Source organism: Oncorhynchus masou, chromosome 13 (assembly GCF_036934945.1).
Source record: "Oncorhynchus masou masou isolate Uvic2021 chromosome 13, UVic_Omas_1.1, whole genome shotgun sequence".
NCBI classification, from domain to species: domain Eukaryota; kingdom Metazoa; phylum Chordata; class Actinopteri; order Salmoniformes; family Salmonidae; genus Oncorhynchus; species Oncorhynchus masou.
Window position 1 is genome coordinate 61,473,197 of NC_088224.1, and position 22,365 is coordinate 61,495,561.

The 22,365-nt window shown below is 43.8% G+C and overlaps 1 protein-coding gene across 1 annotated transcript in view; it reads left to right on the plus strand.

The window, feature by feature from the left end:
* LOC135552777 (multiple epidermal growth factor-like domains protein 6) overlaps positions 1 to 22,365 on the plus strand; it is a 101,483-nt gene that overhangs the window by 31,994 nt on the left and 47,124 nt on the right. Inside the window, exons 5-8 of the mRNA XM_064984605.1 lie at positions 14,639 to 14,761; positions 17,441 to 17,563; positions 18,063 to 18,188; positions 18,382 to 18,504. Of these exons, the coding sequence (XP_064840677.1) occupies positions 14,639 to 14,761; positions 17,441 to 17,563; positions 18,063 to 18,188; positions 18,382 to 18,504 (495 nt within the window). The remainder of the gene's footprint in view (positions 1 to 14,638; positions 14,762 to 17,440; positions 17,564 to 18,062; positions 18,189 to 18,381; positions 18,505 to 22,365) is intronic.

Here is a 22,365-nt window from a genome sequence, read left to right on the forward strand (position 1 = left end):
AGTGCTGGGCTGGAGAGAGAACACCACATCACACTGAGTGAGGAATGAGCGGCACTCAGTGGGCTCCCCAGAGTAACACGGCGGGTTGTTGATCCTGGGCTCCGGAGACTCGGAAACCCTGGAAGTGGGCGGTGGATCGAGGTGGAGTTGGTGAACCTGTCTTGTGAGGTCGGAGACTTGGACGGCCAGGGTCTCAACGGCATGTCGAGCAGCAGACAATTCCTCCTTGTGTCTGCCTAGCATCGCTCCCTGGATCTCGACGGCGGAGTGAAAAGGGTCCGGAGCCGCTGGGTCCATTCTTGGTCTGATTCTTCTGTTATGTACTTGAGTGAAGACCCAAAAGCGGTTTTAACAGAAAACAGAGTTCTTTAATGAAAAACAGGAATGGCATAAATCCTCTTCCAACGTAGTCAATGGAACAAAAAGAACGTTAGTATAATGCAGGATGCACCTGCCAGGCAGACTCCGACAGGATAGGACAAGGTGGAAGCAAACGCGACGATAGCTTGCTTCTGGCATCAAAAACACAAACAAGAATCAGACACTGAAAGTAGCAGGAACAGAGAGAGAAATAGAGACCTAATCAGAGGGGGAAGAGAGAACAGGTGGGAAGGAGTGAATGAGCTAGTTAGGGGAGATGTAGAACAGCTGAAGAATGAGAGACAGAGAAGGTAACCTAAAAAGACCAGCAGAGAGAGACAGAGTGAAGAGAAAGGACAGGAACAGACATAACAAGACATGACACTTTCTTTATTGTGACAAATGTTGATGGAAACTGTTTTTCGAATAAATTATGATTGACGAACAGGGTTGGGGAGTAACCGATTGATTACATGCAATCCGTTACATGTAAGGGATTGCAAAAACCGGTAACTGTAATCCATTACGTTACAAGCAAAAAATATTGTAATCGGATTACTTTTAAATTCAGAAAGGATGTTTGCAAAAAACAATCTTTGACACTTCTCTGTTTTCTCAATGACATTCAAATCAGCATTGAAAAAAGGCGACTTCCACCGAAGTCGGCTCCTCTCCTTGTTCGCCGGCGTTCGGCGATCGACATCACCGGCTTTCTAGCCATCGCCGCTCCATTTCTCATATTCCATTGGTTTTGTCTTGTTCCATTACACACCTGGTTTTCATTTCATAATTACTGCAGGCATTTAGTCCTCTGTTCCCCTGCATGTGTCTGTGTGTAATTGTTTGTTTGTGATGTGGATTATTGTCGGGCGCTTGACTTTTGCCATGTTCCGTGTTTTTGGCACGTTATTGTTTTTATGTGCTGTATTTTGTGGAACGGAATTAAAGTGCGCCTGTTCACTACACTCTGCTCTCCTGCACCTGACTTTGCCTGCCGTACACACCCTTGACAGAGTCTGACCACAAGTCAGAGACCACTATGATGACACACCAAATGTGTTTGATGGATCGCAGGAAAAGAGCAGGAATAGGCTTTTGTAGGCTACAGTCCAAGCTTTGTCTTCCAATGGTGCGACTGCTGTCGGCATCCTAAGATTATCCAACTTGAATAAACGCTTGGCGGTAAGGATGACAGCAGTGGTGTAGTCTATGGCGATACAGATATCACTTATTATTGATATCTACAAAGCTCATTGATGTGAATCACACTGCTGCTCTCTCATTTAGATATTTGCGCCTTACGGATTGTGGTTGTTGTGGGTGGCTGTTCACAAATCTAAATGTGTATTTGAACCCAATAATGGTTGAATTAAAGAAGTTTAAACTGCCTATCAATCATTGTTTTTGGAACCAGTGGACAGCCAGTGAAAAATATGCTCTTGCAACAGCTGCACAGTGTGGATCCCAGCCTGTGGAATAAAAGTGGGGCTTTTATTGCTCAATCTAATTCATGCTGATTAAAACTTAAAGGGGCAATTTGTAGTTGCTACATCCATTTTGGACTTATGAATATATATATTAATGTAAAGATATAATTGTATTATTATATGTAGTACAAAGTGATGGGTTAGAAGAAGCCTACATAACCAACCCATGAAGTAAAATGTAACATCCATATTGCCAGCTATGTAAACTTTAACGTTGATTTGTCCTGCAATAGATGTTGTTCAAATGGTAACATACATTTTTGTCTTCTTCTAATGCCTCTTAAGGGGAAAGTGATCTAAAAGTTACTGAACGTAATTAGATTATGTCACTGAGTTTAGGTAAACCAAAAGTTACGTTACCGATTACAATTTTGGACAGGTAACTAGTAATTGTAGCGGATTACATTTAGAAAGTAACCTACCCAACCCTGTTGACGAATACTTTTGAAGGGACGCGGGGCACGTGATGTTGTCACGTAACTATAAGCTACATTCCACATTTAATTCTAAATGCTTACGGCTTGCAAAGTATATTTATTTAAGCAAAACAAATAATGTTTTTTTGCAGGGACTTTCAAGAATGCCTGAATTGCTTCGCCTTTGTTTTTCTGGTTTGCTGGCAAGTTTCACCATCCAATTATTTCAGATCTACAGGAGTGCAAGGTTCACCATGGAACAGACCGTGGTGATACGCTTGCACATGAGAATTATTAGAATGTGTCAAATATTTGTCAATTATTGTATTCTATCCGTGCAGGCTTTCGCGGGCTACATGGACATGAAACAGACAGGCGGGAGGGCATACAGGTGGTCACCAATTTATTAAAGCGCAATTTGCCTAAATTGGTCATGGAAACACTTCAACCACTACATTTTAATAGACACTGTAGGTTTTTGTGAAAAAGTAGATATTTTTAGGTGTGTCATTACGTCTAGCTGTTTTTAACGACACCAGATAGTTAAATGGTACCCTAGCAGGAAATTGTTGCATCTATTTTCTAAATGCAAACTTTCTAAATGTCGACAAAAAATTCATTGGACAAGTTAATGGAAACATAGCTACTGTCTCTGTCTGACAAAATTCAGTCTGCGATTCTTGTTTACCAAGCGGATGTTTGAGTTATGAAATATCAGATTGCTATGCTTGCCTCTTTCATATTTTATCATTGCAATAGAACAAACAAGCTGTCGAAAATGGTGTTTGTTTTTGAGTAGTTCTCTGGAGAAATAACGACGCCTTGGCCTAATCATTTCAGAATACTTCTTATTTCACTTTGTATTTCCTTTTCTACTCTCTCTAGAAAAAGTATGTATCTATAGGATGTGTTAGAAATCAGATATCGCCATGACAACTGATCAATATTTCCCCCTGTAGTCTCCAGACTACATACAGTACCAGGTGGACACACCTACTCATTCATGGGTTTTTCTTTAGTTTTTACTATTTTCTACATTGTAGAATAATAGTGAATACATCAAAACAATGAAATAACACATATGTAATCATGTAGTAACCAATATTTGTGTCTGTAAGGGTTATTTGACCAAGAAGGAGAGTGATGGAGTGATGCATCAGATGACCTGGCCTCCACAATAACCCAACCTAAACCCCATTGAGATGGTTTGGGATGAGTTGGACCACAGAGTAATGGAAAAGCAGCCAACAAGTGCTCAGCATATGTGGGAACACCAAGACTTTTGGAAAAGCATTCCTCATGAAGCTGGTTGAGAGAATGCCAAGAGTGTGCAAAGTTGACATCAAGGCAAAGGGTGGCTACTTTGAATAATAAATATATTTACATTTGTTTAACACTTTTTTGATTAATACATGATTCCATATGTGTTATTTCATAGTTTTGATGTCTTCACTATTATTCCACAATGCAGAAAATAGAAAAAATAAAGAAAAACTCTGGAATGAGTAGGTGTGTCCAAACTTTTGACAGGTACTGGATGTCCAGCAAACTGTTACAAAAGAAATGTGGGAACTCAAGACATACAGTGTGCAGGAAATCCAATTCATTGCTCTCTGAGGTTCAAATTCCAGCTATTCAGAGGAGTTGAATAATAAATTAAAGTATGGGTATTGGTTCTGTCCTCCGAGTTTTGAGACCTACAGGTGTCCGTAGAGCTGCACACCAGTGGTCCACTGCGTGAAGAGAGACATAACAGGACCTGATTTACACTGTATCTGGTGCTGTTGCACTTCAAACAGGTCAGTCTTCTGGGGGAAGGAAGAGAGATGTTCCTGGGTGGAGGGGGGAAGTTTGGAGGGAGGACCGGGCCAGCAATGTCAATAACACTTAATGAGATTAGCAGGAGGGAGCTCACAGAGGGCCTGTGGTCTATGTAAGACCATCAGAGCACCAGAGTGTTGTTCCACCGGCTGCCTGTTCTGTTCCAGGACCTGATGCAAAGCTGTAATCACCATTTGTCAGAGCACTGTCAGGGGATAAACACTTTCCATTCATTACAGATTTATACATGGACTTGTTCCACCGACGTGAAAGCACAAGCACATCCAACTTGTATAATGGTGTCCCCGAGGTATGGCTATTTTAACCCATTATCCTAAGGGACATGATAGAGAGGAGATGGTTTGTGTTACCATTGCAATCTGTCAGAAGACACTGTGGCTACAGCCAGGCTCATACTGTAGTTAGAAACAGCTCTTGCATCAGGGAGACAGTCTTGTGTGTTTCTTTATCAGTCTCCAGAACTGTTCTAGACACCCCATCACCTCCTCAAATGGCCCCAACCAGTATGGGTCTGTCAGTCCGTTCTTCAGTTAGTGGCTGATTAATGATTCAGAGCAAGGATGGGCAACTGGCTGGCCCGTGGGTTTTGTAAACCCGCGGATCAACCCAGTCCAGTGGAGGTCAGGGAGGTGAACAGTGAGCTGGGAGGAGAGGTCAAGGTTAATGTAGAGGAAGGACTCCCAAGTGTAAGAGACCCAGGAGAGTTGAGGGGTTCAGGGAGAGAGTTTATTGTAGGCCCACCAGCTTTATGGCTGGTGGATGTCAAGAATGATAAATGGGATGTTGTTATATTTCAAGCTGGACTGAAGAGTGTTTGGTATGTGTTATGGCATTCAGATTTGTTCGTTCCCTAGACCCTGGATGTACTGTATAGTTTTAAAAAATGTATATATATATATTTAACTAGGCAAGTCAGTTAAGAACAAATTTTTATTTACAATGATGGCTTACTCCGGCCAAACCAAGATGACACTGGGCCAATTGTGCGCCATCCTATGGGACTCCCAATCATGGCCGGATGTGATACAGCCTGGATTCAAACCAGGTACTATAGTGACGCCTCTTGCACCGAGATGCAGTGCTTTAGACCGCTGCGCGCGCGCACACACACACACACACACACACACACACACACACACACACACACACACACACACACACACACACACACACACACACACACACACACACACACACATACACACACACACACACACAGTATGACCTCGGCATGGTCTAAGGGGGCTTCAGAGGGAGTGTGTCACCTGTATAGTGTTGACAAAGGAGTAGCAAATTAGGCTGGGCAGAAAGGATGAGCTGAGTGCCAAAAGGAATATTTCCCTTATGTTGCCTTAACGTTGCCCTCTGGCACCAACCCAGGCTACACGGCATCTGTAAGTAAAACCCTCCACAATCTGATGTCATATGACTCGTGACTACCTGGTCTGGTCCGACCCTTAGGGGAAAACAGATGGCCGTTGTCAAGGGATACAGGTACTGATGTGACACCAAGCTCCATGATGCAGTGCAGCCTGCTGTTGCATCATGGCTTCCACTGGCCACCCACTGTGACTACGCCATCTTGTCAGCCGACTGGGAATGTCAAGTATAACTATGCTTTATGTCACATAAATGCTTCATTTATATCGGTCAAGTTCAAGGACCCAGATGTAGGACCTGTATCATGGTCATATTATCAGTATTATATGAAACATATATTAACTTGACTCATGACACTCTGCCTTATACATGTAATAATGCAACACTTCATGCCTTATACGCTAAAACTTCACACCGTACACCTCACTTCAACATATCCTCAGCCATTACAGTAATTATCTGAGGTCGACTTAAATAAAAGCCACTCGTCACCACACTTACAATAGCTACATAGACAGACATTTTTGCCTGCACACTTCTTTGTATTCTTCAAATTGATCTATAGATGCTCAAACTATCACAAATCTGTCAGCTGCAACTGTTGATATGCAACGGCTTGCTAGCGTCATTATTTGGGTGCTTATTGGGTCCTCATCGTCTTCTGCCAGGGAAATGCTAACCGTCCAAATGAAATAAAATGAAATCAGATTGTATTTGTTGTTATGCTTCGTTAACAACAATGCAGTGAGAAATAATAGAAAAATGACACGGGGAATAAATACACAATGAGTAATGATAACTTGGCTATATACACTGGGTACCAGTACCGATGTGCAGGGGTACGAGGTAATTGAGGTAGATACACTACATGACCAAAAGTATGTGGACACCTGCTCGACGAACATCTCATTCCAATATCATGGGCATTAATATGGAGTTGGTCCCACCTTTGCTGCTACAGCAGCCTCCACTCTTCTGGGAACTCTTGCCTCTAGATGTTGGAACATTTCTACAGGGACTTGCTTCCATTCAGGCACAAGAGCATTGGTGAGGTCGGGCACTGATGTTGGACGATTAACCCGAGCTCGCGTTCCAATTCATCCTAAAGGTGTTCGATGGGGTTGTGTGCAGGCCAGTCAAGTTCTTCCAGAACGATCTCGACAAGCCATTTCTGTATGAGTGTTGTAACCGAGGACTGACGATTTTTACGTGCTATGCACTTATGAGCTTGTGTGGCCTACTGCTTCGTGGCTGAGCAGATGTTGTTCCTAGATGTTTCCACTTCACAATAACAGCACTTACAATTGACAGACTTGTTGGAAATGTGGCATCCTATGACGGTACCACGTTGAAAGTCACTGAGATCTTCAGTAAGGCCATTCTACTGCCAATGCTTGTCTATGGAGATTGCATGGCTGTGTGCTCGATTGTATACATCTGTCAGCAACGGTGTTGCTGAAATGGCCGAATCCACTAGTTTGAAGGGATGTCCATGTACTTTCGTAAATATAGTGTATGTACATATAGGTAGGGATAAAGTGACTTGGCAATAGAATAGATAATAAACAGTAAAAGCAGCATACGTATGTGATGAGTCAAAATAGTTAGTGCAAAACGGGTCAATGCAGATAGTCCATCAACACATGCCTGTTGGCTATTACCAAAGATGTTGGATGAATGAAGGTGGTTCACTCAGTAAATGAAGATAGTTCACTCAGGCCGTTTATCATTGGAAAAAAATGTCAGTTCCGGGCTACTACTAACTGGGTGTGTCTCCCATAGACACCAATGCAACAATAGCAGCTAGGTCTGGTCTACTTAGTTCATTGACTTCTATTGAACCAGAAAAAAACTGCTAATTGGGTGTCTCGCTTCCTCTTCCGTCTCTGCTATTACTAGTCACCACTTCCTGCTTGAGACAAGGGATAACTTCATGACTTCTTGCCTACCACCAATGTCCTCTCTTATAATCCTCTCCTCTCTCTCAGCAGCAGCACATGCTAATTGAGCGTGTAAGACATCTGCCAACTAGATTATTCCTGCTCCTGACTCTTGGAGAATAATGATTAACGATGTGGATTGAGAGCTCATTAGTGTCTGCAGTCCCAATGGGAACAAATTGGGCATCTCTGGAGGATGGGGTCACAGGGTCAGGGGCTGATGTGACCTCCCAATCAGTTAATGAAAAGAGCAGGGAAGCTGGGTGGGGCACTGGGCGGCAGGGCTCCTCACATAACGTTGAGTTGAGCAGTGTGTGTTGAGGTAGTGTGTGTTGAGCAGTGTGTAGAGGTAGTGTGTGTTGAGCAGTGTGTTGAGGTAGTGTGTGTTGAGCGGTATGTGTAGAGGTAGTGTGTGTTGAGCGGTATGTGTTGAGCAGTGTGTGTTGAGCGGTATGTGTTGAGGTAGTGTGTAGAGGTAGTATGTGTTGAGCAGTATGTGTAGAGGTAGTATGTGTTGAGCGGTATGTGTTGAGGTAGTGTGTGTTGAGCGGTATGTGTTGAGCAGTGTGTGTTGAGCGGTATGTGTTGAGGTAGTGTGTGTTGAGCGGTATGTGTTGAGCAGTGTGTGTTGAGCGGTATGTGTTGAGGTAGTGTGTAGAGGTAGTATGTGTTGAGCAGTATGTGTAGAGGTAGTATGTGTTGAGCGGTATGTGTTGAGGTAGTGTGTGTTGAGCGGTATGTGTTGAGCAGTGTGTGTTGAGCGGCATGTGTTGAGGTAGTGTGTGTTGAGCGGTATGTGTTGAGGTAGTGTGTGTTGAGCGATATGTGTTGAGCAGTGTGTGTTGATCGGTATGTGTTGAGGTAGTGTGTGTTGAGCGGTATGTGTTGAGCGGTATGTGCTGAGCGGTGTGTGTTGAGGTAGTGTATGTTGAGCGGTATGTGTTGAGGTAGTGTGTGTTGAGCGGTATGTGTTGAGCGGTATGTGCTGAGCAGTGTGTGTTGAAGTGAGTGGTATGTGTTGAGGTAGTGTGTGTTGAGCGGTATGTGTTGAGCAGTGTGTGTTGAGCGGTATGTGCTGAGCAGTGTTTGTTGAAGTGAGCGGTATGTGTTGAGGTAGTGTATGTTGAGCGGTATGTGTTGAGGTAGTGTGTGTTGAGCGGTGTGTGTTGAGGTAGTGTGTGTTGAGCGGTATGTGTTGAGGTAGTGTGTGTTGAGCGGTATGTGTTGAGGTAGTGTGTGTTGAGCAGTATGTGTTGAGGTAGTGTGTGTTGATCGGTATGTGTTGAGGTAGTGTGTGTTGAGCGGTATGTGTTGAGTGGTATGTGCTGAGCGGTGTGTGTTGAGGTAGTGTATGTTGAGCGGTATGTGTTGAGGTAGTGTATGTTGAGCGGTATGTGTTGAGGTAGTGTGTGTTGAGCGGTATGTGTTGAGCGGTATGTGCTGAGCAGTGTGTGTTGAAGTGAGCGGTATGTGTTGAGGTAGTGTGTGTTGAGCTGTATGTGTTGAGCAGTGTGTGTTGAGCGGTATGTGCTGAGCAGTGTTTGTTGAAGTGAGCGGTATGTGTTGAGGTAGTGTATGTTGAGCGGTACGTGTTGAGGTAGTGTGTGTTGAGGTAGTGTGTGTTGAGCGGTATGTGTTGAGGTAGTGTGTGTTGAGCGGTATGTGTTGAGGTAGAGTGTGTTGAGCGATATGTGTTGAGATAGTGTGTGTTGAGCGTTATGTGTTGAGGTAGTGTGTGTTGAGCGGTATGTGTTGAGCGGTATGTGCTGAGCGGTGTGTGTTGAGGTAGTGTATGTTGAGCGGTATGTGTTGAGGTAGTGTGTGTTGAGCGGTATGTGTTGAGCGGTATGTGCTGAGCAGTGTGTGTTGAAGTGACTGGTATGTGTTGAGGTAGTGTGTGTTGAGCGGTATGTGTTGAGCAGTGTGTGTTGAGCGGTATGTGTTGAGCGGTATGTGCTGAGCAGTGTGTGTTGAAGTGACTGGTATGTGTTGAGGTAGTGTATGTTGAGCGGTATGTGTTGAGGTAGTGTGTGTTGAGCGGTGTGTGTTGAGGTAGTGTGTGTTGAGCGGTATGTGTTGAGGTAGTGTGTGTTGAGCGGTATGTGTTGAGGTAGTGTGTGTTGAGCAGTATGTGTTGAGGTAGTGTGTGTTGATCGGTATGTGTTGAGGTAGTGTGTGTTGATCGGTATGTGTTGAGGTAGTGTGTTGAGCAGTATGTGTTGAGGTAGTGTGTGTTGATCGGTATGTGTTGAGGTAGTGTGTGTTGAGCGGTATGTGTTGAGGTAGTATGTGTTGAGCGGTATGTGCTGAGGTAGTGGGCAGCATTGGGGTGGGAGGTCCTACTACTACATTGAAAAGATTGGATAGTTTGAAGGAATAGCTCCACCTTTCCTCCTACCTCTTGGATACACCTATCCAATCCTCTGGTGCCAAGGGGGTAGAGGCTAGGGGTCAACCAGGTTTTGGTGAGGTGGTGTAGGGCATGGTTGAAGTAGGTAGGGTAAACAAGGGTACCTTTTCCCTTTGTTCTCTCCCAGGTGACCCTGCTTGTCCTTAGAAACCAAGATTGGGTGTGGCCTGGGCTGACAATATGGCGACCCATCCTTGGTTTCTGAGGCTGTGCGGACTTACACATTTACAACCCTTCCAAGAGCTGTTGGGTATTATTTTTTGTGTTATGCAAGAACAATGTTTATTTGCATGTAGAAAAATGCATGTGAAAGCATTGATAAAATGACTTGAGAGTAGAGATCAGCCCACCAACAGGGATACAACATTCCAGTTATAGTCAGTACTACCCAGTCAAACACACTTCCTGCACATCTCATCCATTCCATGTTTGTAAGCAATGTTTCTCTAGTTACAGTCTGTCTGTCTCTATCTGTCTGTCTGTGGCTGCCTATGTCTAGCTACAGTCTGTCTCTGTCTAGCTACAGTCTGTCTCTCTATGTCTCCCTCTGTCTGGCTCTGTCTAGCTACAGTCTGTCTCTCTATGTCTCTCTCTGTCTAGCTACAGTCTGTCTATGTCTAGCTACAGTCTGTCTATGTCTAGCTACAGTCTGTCTCTCTGTCTTTTATTTTTTACATGTTTTACTTTACCTGTATTTAACTAGGCAAGTCAGTTAAGAACAAAATCTTATTTTCAAGGTTAACTGCCTTGTTCAGAGGCAGAAAAACAGATTTTCACCTTGTTAGCTCGGGGATTCGGTCTTGCAACCTTTCGGTAACTAGTCCAACGCTCTAACCACTAGGCTACCTGCCGCCCTACCACCTGTCTATGTCTAGCTACAGTCTGTCTGTCTCTGTCTGTCTATGTCTGTCTATGTCTAGCTACAGTTTGTCTGTCTCTGTCTAGCTACAGTCTGTCTATGTCTGTCTATGTCTAGCTACAGTCTGTTTGTCTCTGTCTGTCTATGTCTGTCTATGTCTAGCTACAGTATGTTTGTCTGTCTGTCTATGTCTGTCTCTGTCTGTCTCTGTCTGTCTATGTCTGTCTCTGTCTGTCTATGTCTAGCTACAGTCTGTCTGTCTATGTCTGTCTATGTCTAGCTACAGTATGTTTGTCTGTCTGTCTATGTCTTTCTATGTCTGTCTATATTTGTCTATGTCTAGCTACAGTCTGTTTGTCTCTGTCTGTCTATGTCTGTCTCTGTCTAGCTACAGTCTGTTTGTCTCTGTCTGTCTATGTCTGTCTATGTCTAGCTATAGTCTGTTTGTCTCTGTCTGTTTATGTCTGTCTATGTCTTTCTATGTCTGTCTATATTTGTCTCTGTCTAGCTACAGTCTGTCTGTCTCTGTCTGTCTCTGTCTGTCTATGTCTAGCTACAGTATGTCTTTCTCTGTCTGTCTATGTCTGTCTATGTCTAGCTACAGTTTGTCTGTCTGTCTAGTTACAGTCTGTCTGTCTATGTCTAGCTACAGACTGTATGTCTATGTCTAGCTACAGTCTATCTGTCTCTGTCTAGCTACACTCTGTCTGCTGTTCTCACCTGCTACTGATTGCAGTTAACGGCTGCGCTGCTTTATGTCTTCTCTATGGCAGCCTATAAGGTTTGTTTAATCGTAATAACATGGCCAGCTACCAAACGTTGCTGTCTGATTGATAGTGTTTCTGTACAGCAGCACAGGGGCTCTGGTGGCTCTGTGTGTGTGTGTGTGTGTGTGTGTGTGTGTGTGTGTGTGTGTGTGTGTGTGTGTGTGTGTGTGTGTGTGTGTGTGTGTGTGTGTGTGTGTGTGTGTGTGTGTGTGCGTGCGTGTGTTGTTCTATCAGTTGGAGGAACTGTGCCATTCTAATGGAATTCCTGTACAGTTTGTCTTGTTGGATGGATGTTTTCCCTCCGGCTAGGCCAGAGAGACTCTGGAACATTGACAGTGTATGTGTGTGTGTATGTGTATGTGTGTGTGTGAAATCTCACTGAGCACTTCAACAGGAGCAGACTGGCGAGCTCTCAGCCTGCTTATCTTTTATTGCTGAAGGCACATGATTGTTTTTAGAGCATCTGTATGTCTTCCAGTGCTCTCTGTTGTATTACTCTTCTCTTCTGCTGTGCGTTCTATAGATTACCATTTGCATAAGCTTCAGAAGTTCCTTATTGTCAACGTCTCAGCTGCAAGGTCTAAACAAACATTAATGACCATAATTACTATACAGTTCCGGTAATAATGTGGTGTGCTTCCTGCTTCCCTCGGATAGGAAAGAGAAGAGCCACGGGCAGCGATGTGGTTAGGGAGTTAAGACTGCGCTCCAACATACACCGTGTTGCTATTGGGGGGACCCTGGTTTGTCAGGTGGTCTCAATTATGTAACAATGTTCCCTGAGAGTCAGGAAGCAAGTTCAGGAAGAGAGTGTTTTATTAAATAAACACAACATAATACGAAATAAGAAACACCAACAACACACAGACATGACACAGGAACAGAAACAATAACGCCTGGGGAAGGAACCAAAGGGAGTGACGTATATAGGGAAGGTAATCAGGGAAGCGATGGAGTCCAGGTGAGTCTGATGATGCGCAGGTGCACGTAACGATGGTGACAGGTGTGCGCCATAACGAGCAGCCTGGTGACCTAGAGGCCGGAGAGGGAACACACGTGACAATCCACACAAACAAAAAAGAGCCAACTGGTTGTAAAAGCCTGCTAACTCATTGATCTGGCTGCACTCCTTATTCTCTCTCTCTCTCTCTCTCTCTCTCTCTCTCTCTCTCTCTCTCACACTGAACGTTTTGGGGCTCTCTGCTTGTGAAATGTTCAGTAGTTTAAGGGTCAATGAAACCATTAGTTTATTTATAGCCACGAGTCCATAGTAAATCATTAGCAAATAGACAGGGATAGAATGTCAAAAGTGTCTTCCCCCACCATAGATATGACCCACCAGAGGAACACTTCTCGTGGGATGCTGTCAGGATGGAGGATTGGCCAGTGTGTGTGTGTGTTTGTGTGTGTGTGTGTTTATGTTTGTGTGTCTGTGTGCGTGTGTGTTCTTGTGTATCTGTGATTTCCTTGACACGCATTAGCGTGTCTCACACCTCTGTACACACTTTCCTGTACTGACTGACAACAGCTGTTGTCCCAATACACCTCATCTACAGGGACTTCAAACCACACTGCGTTTGATCAGCACACAAGACAAATAAAGGCAAGACAAGGACCTCTTGTCTGTCCCAATAGTGAGCCATGGTGGAACTCAGATCCATCTAACAACGGCTGGAGTGATTAAGCTAGAAAGCTTGAATGCTACTCCATATGCAAGTGAGGAAACAAACTATGACATTGTGCAAACATTTAACATTACTCTATGCACATGTGGGTTTGAAATGGAGTGAGCTAAATATCTGAATGAGGAAATAACTCTCTTAACATGTTGTGTATGGTTGATTGAGACAGCATGATCGTATTAGCATTGAATGATACCTCTTTTGAAGACATTCCTCACTGGTGATGCACAATATCACTATAAAAAAGAGCTGATAGGAGTCATTATACCAGCACCAAGGAGCCTGAAGGTTCTCATCCCTGCCTGACTCTGTCAGCATCGCCATTTAAATGGAAATACCTGCTGACGTTCACATGCAAAGTAATGACCGCAATTTAGGAACAAGCATCTGTCTGTGGAGTGATGAAAAGAGTGTGCTTTTACCGGGCTCTTCCTAACCAAAGCGTATGGTTAGGAAGCTATATTATGTAGCTAGCTAGCTTCCCCTGTCCCTTATGCCTAGCTTCCAACAGGACTGAGGTTAGAACATGGTTTAGTTTTCTCTCTAGAAACAGAGTCATCAAAGCACTACTGGGTCTGTCTTCAAGCTGGATCTATCTTAAAGATGGCCCTTTGTTGGACAGCTGGGACATCTACAAAGTGAGGGGAAGTGGACTCACTGAAAGTTTGGAGGACTTCAGATCCTCAAAAGGTTCTACAGCTGCACCATTGAGAGCATCCTGACTGGTTACATCACTGCCTGTTATGGCAACTGCTCAGACTCCGATCGCAAGGCACTACAAAGTGTAGTGCGTACGGCCCAGTACATCACTGGGGCCAAGCTTCCTGCCATCCAGGACATCTATACCAGGTGGTGTCAGAGGAAGGCCATAAAAATGATCAAAGACTCGAGCCACCCTAGTCATAGACTGTTCTCTCTGCTACAAGCACGGCAAGCAGTACCTAGGTCCAATAGACTTCTAAACAGCTTCTACCCCCAAGCCATAAGACTACTGAACATGTAATCAAATTGCTACCCAGACTATTTGCATTGCCCCCCCCCCCCTATTTTACACTGCTGCTATTCTCTGTTTATTATCTCTGTTTATTATCACTTTAATAACTCTACCTACATGTACATATTACCTCAATTACCTCGACTAACCATTGCCCCTGCACATTGACTCTGTACCGGTACCCCCTGTATATAGCCTCGCTATTGTTATTTTACTGCTGCTCTTTATTAATTTGTTACTTTAATTTATTTTTCTTAAAACTGCACTGTTGGTTAAGGGCTTGTAAGTAAGTATTTCACTGTAAGGTCTACTACACCTGTTATATTAAGATTTCCTTCATGCCTGAGGAAGAAACGTCTTACAAGACAGAGGGGAATGAATCAACCGAAGAAGGAGAAGCTCCAAAGCTCCACGGTTTACAATGGATTTGGGTTCAGTTTTGCTTACAGTGCAGTTTGTAGGCTATGGAAACGGAGGTTTTGGCTTTCCTTCTTTCCCCAGATGTCAACGAGTGTTCGACAGCTAACGGCGGCTGTGAGGGACATTGCTGCAACACCATTGGAAGCTTCTACTGCAAGTGCCCCGGGGGCAGTCGACTGGGTCCGGATGGAAAGGCCTGTTTGGGTGAGAAAGAGGGCAAGCTGGATCTCGTGTGTGTGTGTGTGTGTGTGTGTGTGTCTGTGTGTGGGGGGGGGGGGGGGGGATGGGAGACGGATAGAGAGGATCAGTCATAGGTTATCCACCAGTGTCCTCTTGCCGGCTCCTCAGACAGAGACACAGGAAGAGACAGAGACACAAAAAGCTTAGCAGACCACACACATACAGGGAACACAATCAGTGCAGGCATGGAGATCTAGTCAACTCGTAAAATCAAAACCCTGCCTGTTTGTTTTGACAGAAACATGCTGAGTTAGCTGAGTTGGCTGAGTTAGCTGACAGTGCTAATGCCCAGTTGCTCTGAGGGGGTGCAGGTGTCAACAGGTGCCCCTAGCCTTTGACCCCTGACATGGGACGTTGTCACTTTCTACTGAGGGTTTGAACAATGGTGTAGGAGTCTGTAAGAGCCATGTTCCAGGGCTAGTGTGCTCTGTAACAACTTTGAAGGGCAAATAACAGACCCTTTTTGATTCTGTAACAGAGCATGCCAGTGCTAAATGTTTCTGTCTGCAACCCTCCACATAGGATGGTGTTAATCTATGGAGAGCGGAGTGTGGGAGTTGAGAGGCGCGGGATGGGCAGAAACCTCCTCAAACAGCTGTCAAGTGACCATTGAGACAGATGTGGGTGTCAGACAGATGTGGGTGTCAGTTCAAGACTGTCACACAATGGCATTCAGACAATATTCAACCCCCAACCCAACTCCCAGAGTCTCAGCCTCACGTCTGAATGAAAGATTTCCTTTGTGTCCTGCTGAAATCCTCTCACACGGCGAACCTTAAGTATATTACCCTCCAAACCTTCACTGAGTCTATTACCATTCAGGTATTGAGAAAAGCAGACTAAAGAAAGAAGTCTTTTGAAAAAAAGAACAGGGTTCAGAACAACAGTTTAGGATTTTCTTCCTGAATATGTCATCCACCACAGGGGACGCTGGGAGTTCCTTTATCCTCACTCAGCGAGACAGCGGATTGCTCTAAATGGATTGGCATTGTGGATATTCAGTCCTTCAACCTGATCACATGAATCTATGTGCCGGTTATGAAAAGGCTCCTTATACGGCAGACAGCCCTCCTCTTTGACTCCCCTTAGCCTCTTCTAGTGGAAGTTACTTAATTAAAGTAGCATTAAGTTCATTATGAGGAGAAGTGCATTCCCACAAGCTGAGACTGCTTTGTTGAATAGGAATTGCCCTTAACCCCAGATCTGGGATCCGATTACCGTAGCCCCAACCCATTAGGGGGGTGAATATATGTCTGAATCTGTATCAGTGCTACTGTCATGACCAGTAGTAGCCTGCAGTGCAAAGCCCATATGGACTAGGGATTAGCAGGAAACCAGGAAGTAGTTGAAACAGCTCGACTCTGATGTGTTCTCCAGATGGGTAGTAAACGTTGACTTTCCTTGGAGAAGCTCTCAGCAATGTTGTCTCCTCATCATGCCTCTGCTCCCTGGAACATGGAACAACATGGAACAACATGGAACATGTGGCTAATGTATCACATGTGAATGGTTCTGGAATGGTCCTAAACACTCAGGTCTGCTGCATAGTGGACAACCTGTGCTGAAAGAGGTGAATCTGTGGTGAATCGTCATTACTCGAGCCAGAGGAATTCCTGACCACATGACCTGACCAGGAAGAACTCTGGACTCCAATTATAGGGGTATAAGTAGAGCCCATGAGGTTTTTCTAATCCGGTCACGTGGTCAGAACATATTCCAAGTTATTACAGTTAACAGCAAGGCGCTGTACGAGAACTTCCACTGATAAAGAGAATGCATGTCCCAATTGGTGATTTCATATTAATGGATGATTTAATTGTATCAAAATGGTGTGTTCTTCTATAAAGGGGTCATAAACATTGTGTTCTTAAAACAGTCTCTCGTGAAGTCATCACTTCCATCACCAAGCCAACCTTCTTATTGCGTCAGGGACCAACTATGCTTCACAGAGCTTGATGTCAAACCAAAGAGAACTTCAGTGCCGAAATCTTTTTACCACATTCCTACGTTTGACACGGTCGTGAGTCATGACAAGCATCCCGATAACTTGGGCCTTAACGCTCTCTTCTGGAACACCCATGAAAACTTTGCATCCCAAACGGCATCCTATTCGCTATTTAGTGCACAACTTTTGACCAGGGCCCATAGGGCTCACATCAAAAGTAGTACACTATGAAATGAATATTGTGCCATTCATGACGCAGACACTGTAACACACATATGAGTCTCCTAATGAATGTGGTCTGTGTGGGTTCATGTCTGTTAGAGTGCTCAAGTCACAAATGTTGTCTAAAGGTTTATGTAGTATTCCATCATTATAAAGCATTCCTTCAAACGCCATCAAAACACCTCATTGTTCATTAATGCCCATACGGGGAATTCATTGGCACAACCTTCTCCTATCAACATGGATTTGTTCTGCAGCAAGTGTCTCAGAATATTGTCTGCAGACCTGGGTTCAAATAGTATGTGAAATCATTTTGAATACCTTTTTCTGCTTGCCTGGCTCAAGGGAACCAATGGAATACTAGCAAAAGTGCAAACTCCGCCCATATGGTACTCAAGGTAGGCTCAAGTGAATGCTCAATTTAAAATACTTTTTGAACCCAGGTTTGATTGTCTGTCCATCGGTCTGCTCTGTAGATGTGAATGAGTGTGAGGAGCTGAATGGCGGCTGCCAGCAGACCTGTATGAACACGGCAGGCTCCTACCACTGTGAGTGCAGTCAGGGCTCTCGCATGCACACTGACGGAAGGACGTGCATTGGTGAGTAATGACCATGTGAGACCAGATTTGATCCCGGTCGTTCGCACAACTCAAGATTAGGCATTGATTTAGGCATTGAGAGCTAATACTCCAATATTCAGGTCTCAGTCACGGTTACTCATTACCTGCAACCTCTAATTATCCAATTTCCAGTCTTTAGAGCTTCCTGTAATCACACGTCTCCGTTATGGCGGTGTGAAATACTGTGCTGGTCCACAATATGGCTCTTCCTTCTTTGAATTCATATTTTAGTGACCAGTCTCTAGGAAGGGTTACACATTTACTCACCAAATGGTGATCAAAGACTACATTAGCGAAAGTACAGATGTAGGATCTTAATTTGAGGTAGTTTGCTACAGCATGAAGATATGTTTTTCTGTAGTCTGTCAGTCAATCCTGTGTTGTTCAATTATTGTGTCTGTCTGTCTGTCTGTCTGTCTGTCTGTCTGTCTGTCTGTCTGTCTGTCTGTCTGTCTGTCTGTCTGTCCCAACTATGAAGCTGTGAACTCCTGCTCAGTGAAGAATGGCGGCTGTGAACACAAGTGTGTGGACATGGACAACGACCACTACAAGTGCGAGTGTCGTAGAAACTACCAACTGAAGAGGGATGGGAAGCACTGCGAGTGTGAGTCCTGACTAGATTGGATATGGTGCTCTGACTTCCCTACAGCTTACAATAGTAGTCACTTTATGTTAGAATGGAGAGCAAAGAGTTACATGTAAAGAACAGGAGGCAGTTTTCAGTCATAGCGTGACCAGGATATGACTATGTAAAACTGTCTGCCCCATGTCTGTCTGTCTGTCTGTCTGTCTATCAGTTAGGGACCCCTGTGTGGACAGGAGTGCAGGCTGTGTCCAGCTGTGTCGTTTTGTGGATGGTCGAGCAGAGTGCAGCTGCAGACCTGGGTACTCGCTGGCCGGTGACCGCCAGGGCTGTGAGGGTAAGAGCCAGTGGTGTAAAGTACTTGAATAAAAATACTTGAAAGTACTACTGTCATAGAAATTCTACACAGGTACACTCGAAGTCAGTCATTGTTTATTATCAGCGCACTGGAGAGGTTCAAACCAACTTAATGCACATGTCAGTCAGGGGCTCCACTGGGGCAGTCCCATTAGTTCTCTTATACAGTGGGGCAAAAATGTATTTAGTCAGCCACCAATTGTGCAAGTTCTCCCACTTAAAAAGTTGAGAGAGGCCTGTAATTTTCATCATAGGTACACTTCAACTATGACAGACAAAATGAGAGAAAACAAATCCAGAAAATCACATTGTAGGATTTTTAATGAATTTATTTGCAAATTATGGTGGAAAATAAGTATTTGGTCAATAACAAAAGTTTATCTCAATACTTTGTTATATACCCTTTGTTGACAATGACAGAGGTCAAACATTTTCTGTAAGTCTTCACAAGGTTTTCACACACTGTTTGTCACGCCCTGGGCATAGTTTACTTTGTATGTTTCTATGTTTTGGTTGGTCAGGGTGTGATCTGAGTGGGCATTCTATGTTGGATGTCTTGTTTGTCTATTTCTGTGTTTGGCCTGATATGGTTCTCAATCAGGGGCAGGTGTTAGTCATTGTCTTTGTGTTTGTGGGTGATTGTTCCTGTCTCTGTGTTTTGCACCAGATAGGGCTGTTTAGGTTTTCGCACGTTTGTTATTTTGTTTATTCGTGTATAGTCTCTCTATTTAAATAAAATGAATCACAACCACGCTGCATTTTGGTCCGCTCCTCCTTCAACAGACGAACGCCGTGACACTGTTGCTGGTATTTTGGCCCATTCCTCCATGCAGATCTCCTCTAGAGCAGTGATGTTTTGGGGCTGTTGCTGGGCAACACAGACTTTCAACTCCCTCCGAAGATTTTCTATGGGATTGAGATCTGGAGACTGGCTAGGCCACTGCAGGACCGTGAAATGCTTCTTACGAAGCCACTCCTTCATCGCCCGGGCGGTGTGTTTGGGGTCATTGTCATGCTGAAAGACCCAGCCACGTTTCATCTTCAATGCCCTTGCTGATGGAAGGAGGTTTTCACTCAAAATCTCACGATACATGACCCCATTCATTCTTTCCTTTACACGGATCAGTCGTCCTGGTCCCTTTGCAGAAAAACAGCCCCAAAGCATGCTGTTTCCACCCCCATGCTTCACAGTAGGTATGGTGCTCTTTGGATGCAACTCAGCATTCTTTGTCCTCCAAACACGACGAGTTGAGTTTTTACCAAAAAGTTATATTTTGGTTTCATCTGACCATATGAAATTCTCCCAATCTTCTTCTGGATCATCCAAATGCTCTCTAACAAACTTCGGACGGGCCTGGACATGTACTGGCTTAAGCAGGGGGACACGTCTGGCACTGCAGGATTTGAGTCCCTGGCGGCGTAGTGTGTTACTGATGGTAGGCTTTGTTACTTTGGTCCCAGCTCTCTGCAGGTGATTCACTAGGTCCCCCCGTGTGGTTTTGGGATTTTTGCTCACTGTTCTTGTGATCATTTTGACCCCACGAGGTGAGATCTTGCGTGGAGCCCCAGATTGAGGGAGATTATCAGTGGTCTTGTATGTCTTCCATTTCCTAATAATTGCTCCCACAGTTGATTTCTTCAAACCAAGCTGCTTACCTATTGCAGATTCAGTCTTCCCAGCCTGGTGCAGGTCTACAATTTTGTTTCTGGTGTCCTTTGACAGCTCTTTGGTCTTGGCCATAGTGGAGTTTGGAGTGTGACTGTTTGAGGTTGTGGACAGGTGTCTTTTATACTGATAACAAGTTCAAACAGGTGCCATTAATACAGGTAACGAGTGGAGGACAGAGGAGCCTCTTAAAGAAGAAGTTACAGGTCTGTGAGAGCCAGAAATCTTGCTTGTTTGTAGGTGACCAAATACTTATTTTACACCATAATTTGCAAATAAATTCATAAAAAAATCCTACAATGTGATTTTCTGGATTTTTTTCCCCTCATTTTGACTGTCATAGTTGAAGTGTACCTATGATGAAAATTACAGGCCTCTCTCATCTTTTTAAGTAGGAGAACTTGCACAATTGGTGGCTGACTAAATACTTTTTTGCCCCACTGTATACAGACAAGTTATTTTTCCATGATTGAGCTTATTTAAAAAAAATTTTTTAACTTGGCAAGTCAGTTAAGAACATATTATTATTTACAATGATAGCCTACCGGGGCAGAATGACAGATTTTTACCTTGTCAGCTCAGGGATTCAATCCAGCAACCTTTCGGTTACTGGCCCAGTACTCTAACCACTAGGCTACCTGCCACCCCTTATTCATCATTCATAATCAGTTAATCATCAACATTTGCCTCATTCATGTGACTGACCAATACCTCATGAGGCTTCTTCTCTCTAAGCTGAGACCTCGAAACTGAGATATCTTTCGCTCTCAAAATAAGGGTCTGGGCATACTGCCAAATTGCAGATATTGATAGTGAGAATTCGATCAGTCACTTGCATGAATACAGAAATTGGTTATTGGAAAAGCACCAATATAAAATGTTCCATCACATTCCATCCTCTTGTGTTAATAATCATTACATTTTAAAGTAAGCTTTAGACTTTAACTTCTGTATCCTATTTCTATTAAAGTAAGGGAAATCAACACAAAATCAGACACTTCATTATTTCAAACCCTTCATTCTGGGTTATACAATCTAATTAGTATGGTAATACTGTATAAGAAAATGTTACACTTCTATTAACGGGAGTGACTGTATCAAAAATACACACACATACACAGCATGTTAAATAACAATTTAGAACTAAGAAAAAACACACACGCTGCAGCCCATTTGACAATTTGGGATCCTCAACTTCCAAACAGGGATTCCAACCAAGTTTCAAGGGTCCTTCTGGTTGTGGGGAATTATTCTTAGCAACAGTGGCAATGTATTCCGCAAGATCAGTCATATTAGAAGAGTGATCTGGGACAGAAGTACAACATTCATCATCAACGATTGCACAAGTGCCCCCTTGACCTGCCTCTGTGTTGCAGAGCCTATTTATGCAATTGTTTTAGTGTTTCTCTACATCTCTAGAGATCTCCTGAATTTGGTTTAGGACATATGCATATTGACTTTCACAGGGAAGAGAGAGAGCACAAATTCTAACAGTTTCAGATCAACATTGATAAGAATGAGATTGCGTTAAGGTGGATGGCCCAAAGTGGATGGCCCAAGCTACAATCTAGTGGCTCTCCTCACATTTTAGAGGCATAGCTCTGTCTCTAGAAGCCTCACCTTTCCAAATCATAACTAGAACTTGTGATAAATTATCCAACCCAAATTTAGAATGACAGTCCTTAGTGCTTCACGTTGGTTCTATCACTTTAATTTAAGACCCTCAATTTAGCACACACCGATACTGGCAGAATTTACATTTACATACAGTATTTGCATCTGATACTTCTAGCATTAACTATTATTATCACAGCCCCCATATGTGGTAATGACAGATTGGTATCTCAATGCATTCTTAGTCTAAATTACTATACATTTCGCAGTGTGCAGACCTCCAAAAACAACATGATATCCCCAAATAATCATTTTGGAGAAGCCTAAATCAATTTTTGTACGGTTGACGACCCCCCCCGGGACTCATTCTTCTGTCATTTGTTCATGTTCTTTTTTATATAGTGTTTCAGTTCGTCCTCCCAATGACATATGGCCCTTGATAATGTCTCACCATAGTTGGCACTGTCCTTTACAGTACATTATGTCTTTGTCCATTTTCCTACCAGTACACCAGCAGCATGAGAGAAGTTTGGACGGGATCTCTCGCCATGCTCACTCTAC